This window comes from Zootoca vivipara, chromosome 2, assembly GCF_965207765.1.
Source record: "Zootoca vivipara chromosome 2, rZooViv2.hap1.1, whole genome shotgun sequence".
Taxonomy (NCBI): domain Eukaryota; kingdom Metazoa; phylum Chordata; class Lepidosauria; order Squamata; family Lacertidae; genus Zootoca; species Zootoca vivipara.
In genome coordinates, this window is record NC_142584.1 from 5,917,357 (window position 1) to 5,926,243 (window position 8,887).

The window sequence follows — 8,887 nt, forward strand, 5'->3', positions numbered from 1 at the left end:
GGCTGCTCAGGCGAACGTCAGCCCAGTGGCCAGCAGCTGAGTCTTTTTGAGGCTCAGGAGCACCTAGCGAATACCTGCTCTATTCCTGGCCCGCCAGACTCTAGCTGAGAAACGCATTTCACGTAAGTGTAGGGATTAAACACTCCTCACTATGCCATCAGGTCTGTTTCTGCTCTGTGGGAAAGGATAGCTGCAGTAGCAGATAGCAAAACAGCGAAATCATGAGCTGATTCCCATCCACAACAGGTTGCTGTGGTTAGGGCCATTTTCACAGGAACAATGCAACAGTATATTCAATCAGGAGCAGTGTGCTGGAAGGAAGTATGTGTGTCGGATTCTCTGGATCAGATGTCTATACCTAACCAGGGGGTGGGAGAGAGCAGGGGAACTCTTTTGCTGCTTCTTTCTGGCCAGGAGGGAGGATGTCCTTCAATGACTAGACATGCTTGTTATTCCCTCCCTCACTGTATGTTGTCTTCTCTTTTGTTTCCAGGATGTCTGCCAAAGTCTCCCTGGGTCCTCTATTCTCCAAACCCCCCCTGCGGGTGAGAGAAGGCTCCCTGGTGGGGAGATTGCTGAGCATAGTTTCTTGCCTCCAGTTCTGTGGGTTCTTGATGAGTATTTTGGCCTGCATTCTGTGCATTGCAACCACAGCCAGTGTCAACTGGAGAGTGTGGCGTGGAGAGAACGGCTCTGAAAACATCTGGATTGGAATCTGGAATGTCTGTTTTTGGAGAAACCCTTCTGATGACGGCAACTCTTTTTGGCATTGTGAAGGTCTCACTGAGCGATATCCAACCCTCCCAAGGGAAATTTTTATTGCTCAGGACTTAATGGTCTTGGCTTCCACTATGAGTTCAGCCGCCCTAGTATTAATCTCATTTGCCTTGTGCAATGTGTTCGAGCCCGGAAAACACGAAGATTTCCTCCTAACCTTTTTTAGGCTCGGAGCGTTCCTGAACATACCTGCAGGGATCCTTGTCCTGATTTCTGTGATATGGAACATGTCTTCTGTCTTGCAGAATGGGAAAATTGACTTCCCAGAAACTTTTGAATTGCCTCCAATTCCCAGCCAGCAGCATATTGGACCTTCTATTTATCTTGGCTATATCGCTGCGGGTTTCCAGCTGCTGAGTGCAGCATTGGTTGGGATGGAGAGATTTTTCATCAGGACCACCACAACAGATCCATATCAAATAGAAATTGCAGCGGTGATTACGCCAAGAAATTCAGCAAAAAGCAAGAGTCTAACTCCTTGTTCAAAGTGTGGTTCTCTGCTGGATCTGATAATTAAAGAGAAATCCTCCACAGTTGAGATACAGGAAAGCCAGGCAGAAGATCTTGACACTCGAAACCAATCTTGCATCGTAGAGATACCGGAAAGCCATCTACTAGATCTTGACACTCGAAACCAATCCTGCATCGTAGAGATACCGGAAAGCCATCTACTAGATCTTGACACTCGAAACCAATCCTGCATCGTAGAGATACCGGAAAGCCATCTACTAGATTTTGACACTCGAAACCAATCCTGCATAGTGGATATACCGGAAAGCGAGGCAGAAGATCTTGACATTTGAAACGTATCCTGCGTTGTGGATATAGAGGAAAGCTGTGCTTGTTCCCATTAGCTTCCTCCTCTTCTGGATATCTTTCCTGTGTCTACTCTTAGATTTACATTTTTTTATCAGCTCTTTCATTTCCTAAGCAACCACTCACATTTTGTATTTCAAATAAAGTTGTGGCCAAAATTATGCCAAAAACCTCAAACTTACATTTCTGTGTGAAGTGTGATTTATTGGGGGGTGCTTTGGAGACCTCTAGACTCAAAAACGATTTTAAATCACGGACACCTTGGTTCTGAAAATGGTGTTTCACTCCTTGCATTTATTTAATATTTGAAGATGCCTTCTTGCTCCAGCTCTGGGTTTTTATTGAAGCTGTTGCGTTTGACCTTCCTATGCCTGCCATGGGGTTGTCTGCTTTTGGGGCAGGGGCCTGGTAGGAATTTTTCCATTTGGCTGATTGGCTGGTGCCACTTGGTTTTCGCCTGCTGCGCCTACTACGCCTACAATTAGTCACAACTTGTAAGGTTGCAGTTAGGCATTGGTTAATAAATTGGTTGGTGGAGGGGCCAGGATTGGCTGTGCCGGCCCCTCCAATGGTTGCTGTAGGTATCAGGTTTATTGCTTATAGAAGGCTGCTGCAATGTATACAATGTAATTCAGTAAAATACATACAAATTTGGTAGAAAACTTAGGACATTTACATTATCAAAACATGACCTAATCAGCACAAACCTATGGAAACACTTTAATATACCAGTTGAAACATTAAATAATAAAAAATAGTTCTGTGGGGGTTCCAGACCAGAAACGTTTGAAGTGCCCCAAACCTCTGCACCATTTAAAATCTGGTCCATTGATTTTGCTTTGTACACCGATAGAGCTGGATTGACTAGGTTTCCCCCATTGCAAGCAACAAATTTCAAAATAGCTTTTCCCGATTTAATGGCTTGCAATTTAATATTGGACAGCTGTGCATTCCAAGATGCCATTTCTGAATAAACCAGTCCCAGGTATTTGAACGTCTTTACTTGGTTTATGATGTGTTTGTCCAGGTGCCAAGCATGCTTTTTAGGGTGCTTCCCAAATGCAATGACCTGTGTTTTATCGTAATTTATGGATAAGGCATTCCTCGTGGAATATGAGCTTATTTTTGCAAGCAATTGCCTGAGGCCCAACTGGGTTCTAGATACAAGTACTAGGTCGTCGGCGTACATTAAAACAGAGAGTTTCTGATCAAGAATTGTGGCAGGGGCAAACTGCAGGCCCTCCAGTTCTTTAACTATGTCATTAATATAAAAATTAAACAAGAAAGAGGCCAAAATGCATCCCTGTTTAACACCAGTAGCAGGGGCGTAGCCAGGATCAAAACTAGGGGGGGGCGCAAGCCATGGTCGTTCAGGGGCGGGGCCAAGGCATGGGAGGGGAGGGGCCACAAAGTGGGAATGTGGGCGGGGCTACAGGGCCAGCGGGCCTGAGGACATTGTGGTGGTGGCGGCGGCAGCAGCCACCTTGTGCTTCTGGGGCTGACAGCGTTGGCGGCTACCCTGATTGGCTGCAGAGGACGGGAGGGTCGGGCAGGCGAGAGGGGGTGGCAAGGCGGGCGAGGGTGAGGCAAGGCACGGCCACAGCCACGACGGCTCCGAGGCGTTGCTGCATATCAGCATAATATTTCAACCATGTCGCGGGTTCAAGCCCCACCTTAGGAAAAAATTCCTGCATTGCAGGGGGTTGGACTAGATGCCCCTTGTGGTCCCTTCCGACTACAATTCTATGATTCTATTGATATATTACCATAGCATATGCATCATTCTGCTTTCTTGAATTGTCCTACTCCTAGGTATAGCAGCCAACTCCTAGAGGCCTAGGTGCCTCCCCCCCCCAATTACTGGTAAATACCGTATTTGAAAGAGTCACCCCCCCCATGTTGATGGGCTTTCTATGTGGGGCTTATCTGCCCCCCCCCCAGTATTTTATTAAGGATGGAAGAGGGAGGGAAGGAAGGAAGGAAGAAATAGAGAGAGGGATAACTCATATTTGTGGGTGCCTCTGGGTGACGCTGTGATGCTGACACTCTGCAGCAAGAGGAAGATACAGGTACGCCTGTACAGGAGCCTTGTAAGCAGCTTTCTCTCTGCTTGATTTACAGCAGGCACGTCCAACAGGTAGATCACTGGATGTCTGTTGTAGATCACTAGTACGTCACTGGCACCCCTAAAAAAAGCTCAGCCAAAATTTTCCTCCTCCCTAAAAAAAGTTGAACTATGACCTGAAGCCCTAAACAAAAATGGGCCTCCCTCCCTCCTAAAAGGAGCTCAACAAGTTTGACCTAAACCCAAAAAAAAACAGGGCTTCCCTTCCTTAAAAAAACTCAACAGCTTTGATGTGAACCCCCCACAAGGGGGTAGATCACTCCCAGTTTTAAACTCTGTGAGTAGATCAGAGTCTCTTGGGAGGTGGCCACCCCTGATTTACAGTATACAGATGCAGGAGGAGGGGCAGACTGGAACACCACTGCTTTTTCTAAACATCACTGTGTCTGTCAAAGCTACAGCCCCCCCTTTCTTATTCACTTCCTTTTAGCCTTGCAGAGCCACCTTAGTCAAATTGAATCCTCTGGACCCTCATTAAATCGCCAATAGAACTCTTAATGCGATTCCTGAATGCTCATTAACAACTCCCACTGAAGAACAATAGGGTGAAGTGGTCAGGTATCGAATATTGCCTGGGGATATCTGCTCCATTGTCTTAACTGCTTAACTACTGGTAGCCACTTTGCTTTATTTATTTGATGTGTTTTTGTTACAGCTGTGTGTCCCCCCCCCCAGCAAGCGGAGACTTAGCTGCTCTTGCTAAAGCAAAGCCCTTTCCACTTTAGTTTTTGGAGGGGGAAAGTGCTGGTTATGGTCTGTAAAATACATTATTTTTTTTGCTTTTAGGGGGGGCAGCTGCCCCCCTGCCTACACCCATGGCCCCAGGTATGGGCATGGGGTGATGAAATCAACAAAGGTGGGCAGTCAACTAGCAACCATTCACCTGCATAGTGCTAAGGCATGCCTTGCCTCCACCAAGGTTCCTCATCTTTCCCCCCCCCCCTCTCTCTCTCTCTCATATAAGACAGGGACCTGAGAGATTTTTCAAAACCAATTTCTATCCCGCTTCTCCATACGCTCAAGGAAGCTTGTAACATTAAAACCACACATCCATAAAACCATAAAAACAACAATAAAAGTCATATTATCATCTCAAAACAGAGCACTAGAGCTGGCATGATAAAATCTATCAGCATTACCTTGGGTAACCTCATGCGCTCTCCTGAAAATGCTGGTCTTGCACATCTTCTGAACGATGAAAAACAAAGCACCAGTGCTTATCTGTTAGGGCTCTGCTGTTAAGTTCTCCCACTTTTTAAAAAGAGTCTCCAACAATGAATGAGAAAAGAAATTGCATTTGGAAATTATCAAGGGAAACAGAGAACTGAGGTGAAATTTGCATGGGTGAGAGCTGTGGCATGTGGTGTTTTGAGGTGGCTAAGGGGTGTCTAGGAGTACCCTTCTTTCATTCTACGAATCAGTACTTAACAGCCTTTGTTTTGCCTCTGCTTCCTGAAAACTACACTAGGTCCTTGGCTGAACTTCTTATAAACAAGGGAAGGTGAGGAATGTGTCTGCTGTGTTCCTAAAAGGAAGAACTACCCTTAAAAACAAACAGTGTGGATGCACGGATCTGTCAAATTTCAGTTCTCTTGGTTTCTAATTTTTATTTATTTAATGCATTTGTATCCCAAGTGGGGCCTAGAACCCTGGTCCTAGTTGGACACTAACCACTGCACCACACTGGCTCTCTCCAATCTCTCCAAGCATTTTCTAACCTTAAATTCGGTTCTCCACATTTCTGCAGCAATTTGCATTTTTTAAACTGCTCATGAATATTCTTCAACATTTTAGTGCTCGTTTCTCCTAATTGTGGGAATGTTCAGGGATGCGGGAAAGGTTGTATTATTTATAATATCCTATCCCAACAAGTTCACAAACTTTGCAGCGTTTACATTCCCTTTTAAAAACGCACGCAGCAGCAGCGATTGCTCAGCCTCTGTAATAATATATATTCCTGGTATATCTTCCCCTTGACTTTGAAAATAAGATACAACACTGTGATCTTAAAGTATAAAAGTTTCCTCACATAATCATTTCTGTTCACAATCGGATCCCAGAAAAGGCACATTAGCTTATAAAGACACGTGGAGTCTACTCTTAAGGAATGGGCTCCATTGTCCTCTCTCGGCTGAAAGCTGAGAGAGGATTTCTAACTAAGATGTTGCTTCTTCAAGAACGCGATGAAAAAGAAAAAAGAGAAACAAAAAATGGTGGCTGGATGTAAGGGTGACTCCCTACAGGGAGCCAGCCCCCATCATTCTAACATCCACCTCCCCAAGCACAGGGAGCAGCAGTGGGTCTGAAGCAGCCAGGGGGAAGGGAAAGACTCAGAAAGAGAGAGAAACCAGTGTGCAGAACGATGGGAAGGCTCAGGGGCGTACCCAGGATAAAAATTAGGGGGGCAAGGGGAGGGGCAAGTGGCGGGAGGGAGGGGCCACAGTGAGAATGTGGGTGGGGCTACGTTGCCTGCGCCTCCCCGGTCTTCCAAGGAGGCGGCCCCAGGCTCCCGCTCCCGGCGCGAAGCCCCAGAGGTGCGCGGGGAACGCGAACCTGTGGCTGCCTCCTCCGCACCTCCCCAGTCTACCGAGGAGGCGGCCCCAGGCTCCCGCTCCCGGCGCGAAGCTCCAGAGGCGTGCGGAGAACGCGAGCCTGTGGCTGCCTCCTCCGCGCGCCCCCGGTCTTCCGAGGAGGAGGCCCCAGGCTCCTGCTCCCGGCGCGAAGCTCCAGAGGTCCCAGGCTCCTGCTCCCGGCGCTTACGCTCCCCACTCCTGCTTAGCGCTCCTCCGCTTACGCTCCCCGCACGCCTCTGGAGCTTCGCGCTGGGAGCGGGAGCCTGGGGCTGCCGCGCCTGCGCCCCTCAGCCTTTTGCTTCTAGGGGGCAATTGCCCCCTCCTGCCCCCCTGCCTACACCCATGGGAAGGCTCAGGGGAGGAGAGATGCGGGCAAGGGCTCAAGGGTGCTGGAGAGCACTTCCACTGCCCTGGCAGGGAGGTGACTGAGAGGGCATCGCTCCTTCCGGCGCAAGAGTTAAGGTAAGCACCGTGATGCAGGTCAAGGGGGAGACGTTTTGGGGTGCCCCAACTACTTTGCTGGCGTAAGAACAGACCTACACCATTGCTGGATTCTGATTCGGAATGAGAGGTCATGTTTTAGGCTGTCTCTGCACTGTAAATACCTTGCACAATAAAAGTCTTTAAAGACAAACTGGACTCAAGCGGAGTTACTCTAGAGTAGCCACGACAACCCTCTGACACTGGGCCTAGTGCTCACATTTTGGAAGTAAGAGCACATGGGAAGCCATACCCTTCTCTTAACATACAGGGGAGGGTCTGTGTCAGCTCAGGAGCTAAAAAGAAGTTCTCATTGGCTGACGCAGACATCCCCTTTGTGTGTTCTCTCTAGGGATGTTGTGCTTGACTGCTCCTGTGTTTTATATCCCACACTAATAAACTGCTATCTACTGAGCTGAATCCTAAAACAATAGGATCCAGAATGCAGCAGTCTGATTGGTCTGCAGAGGCCACCCAATCCAGCTCCAGGTGGAAGTGAATCAGCAACCTAATTGGCCTGCAGGAGCAGCCAATCAGGCTGCTGGCAGAAGTGAACCCGCAACCTAATTGGTGGTACAAGTTTAGGTGGAATCTTCTTTCTTGTAGTTTGACTCTATTGCTCCATGTCCGCTTCTCTGGAGCAGCAGAAAACAACCTTTCTCCCTCCTCTATATGACATCCTTTTATATATTTGAACATGGCTATCATATCACCCCTTAACCTTCTCTTCTCCAGGCTAAACATATCCAGCTCTCTAAGCGGTTCCTCATAAGGCATCGTTTCAAGGCCTTTGACCATTTTGGTTGCCCTCTTCTGGACACGTTCCAGCTTGTCAGTATCCTTGGACACAGTACTCCAGGTGAGGTCTGACCAGGGCAGAATACAGTGGTACTATTACTTCCCTTGATCTGGATGCTATACTCCTATTGATGCCGCCAAGAATTGCATTGGCTTTTTTAGCTGCTGCATCACTCATGTCAAGTTTGTGGTCTACCAAGACTCCTAGATCCTTTTCACATGCACTGCTCTCAAGCCAGGTGTCACCCATCCTATACTTGTGCCTTTCTTCTTCTTTTTTGCCTAAGTGTAGTACTTTACATTTCTCCCTGTTAAAATTCATCTTGTTTGCTTTGGCCCAGTTCTCTAATCTGTTAAGGTCATTTTGAAGTGTGATCCTGTCCTCTGGGATCTTAGCCACCCCTCCCAATTTGGTGTCATCTGCAAACTTGATCAGGATGCCTTCAAGCCCATCATCCAAGTCATTGATAAAGATGTTGAATAAGACTGGGCCCAAGACAGAACCCTGTGGCACCCCACTAGTCACTTCTCTCCAGGATGAAGAGGAGCCATTGATGAGCACCCTTTGAGTTCAGTCAGTTAGCCAGTTACAAATCCACTGAATGGTAGAATTGTCTAGCCCACATTTTACCAGCTTCTTTACAAGAATATCATGGGGCACCTTGTCAAAGGCCTTGCTGAAATCATGATAGGTTACATCCACAGCGTTTCCTTCATGTACCAGGCTTGTAAGATCAGATTAGTCTGACATGACTTATTTTTCAGAAACCCATGCTGACTTTTAGTGATCACAGCGTTCTTTTCTAGGTGCTCACAGACCACTTGCTTAATGATCTGCTCTAGAATCTTTCCTGGTATTGATGTCAGGCTGACTGGGCGGTAATTGTTTGGGTTCCCTCTTTCCCCCCTTTTGAAAATAGGGACAACATTTGCTCTCCTCCAGTCTGCTGGGACTTCGCCTGTTCTCCATGAATTCTCAAAGATTACTGCCAGTGGTTCTCAGGGCCGTCTCAAGCATGCCAGGCGCCCTGGCGCCGCGGTGCAGAGATCGCTCCGGCACCCCCACCCCGCTCCGTTTCTTGCTGCAGCTGGTGGGCGGGCACAGCGTGCAGCATGGTTTTCGCACGGCGCCCCCCTACCGGGCCAGCGCCCTGGCGCCCCGCACCACCCAGACTACCCCTGGAGCCGCCCCTGGTGGTTCTGATATCACCTCTCCCAGTTCTTTTAATACTCTTGGATGTAGTTCATCTGGCCCTGGAGACTTGAATACATCTAAACTAGCCAAGTATTCTTGGACTATCTCCTTACTTATTCTGGG

General features: G+C 47.9%; 1 protein-coding gene across 1 annotated transcript; it reads left to right on the top strand.

Moving 5' to 3' along the window:
• The first annotated feature begins 205 nt into the window (after nt 1-205).
• Nucleotides 206-1,774, top strand: LOC148686700 (claudin-34-like). The gene has a single exon (XM_088664337.1). The coding sequence runs from the start codon at nt 495-497 to the stop codon at nt 1,578-1,580; it is 1,086 nt and encodes a 361-aa protein (XP_088520463.1). The 5' UTR covers nt 206-494; the 3' UTR covers nt 1,581-1,774.
• The last annotated feature ends 7,113 nt before the right edge of the window (nt 1,775-8,887 follow it).

Excerpts from the sequence above, each read along its gene's own strand:
- LOC148686700 (XM_088664337.1), top strand. The coding sequence starts at position 495 with ATGTCTGCCAAAGTCTCCCTGGGTCCTCTATTCTCCAAACCCCCCCTG.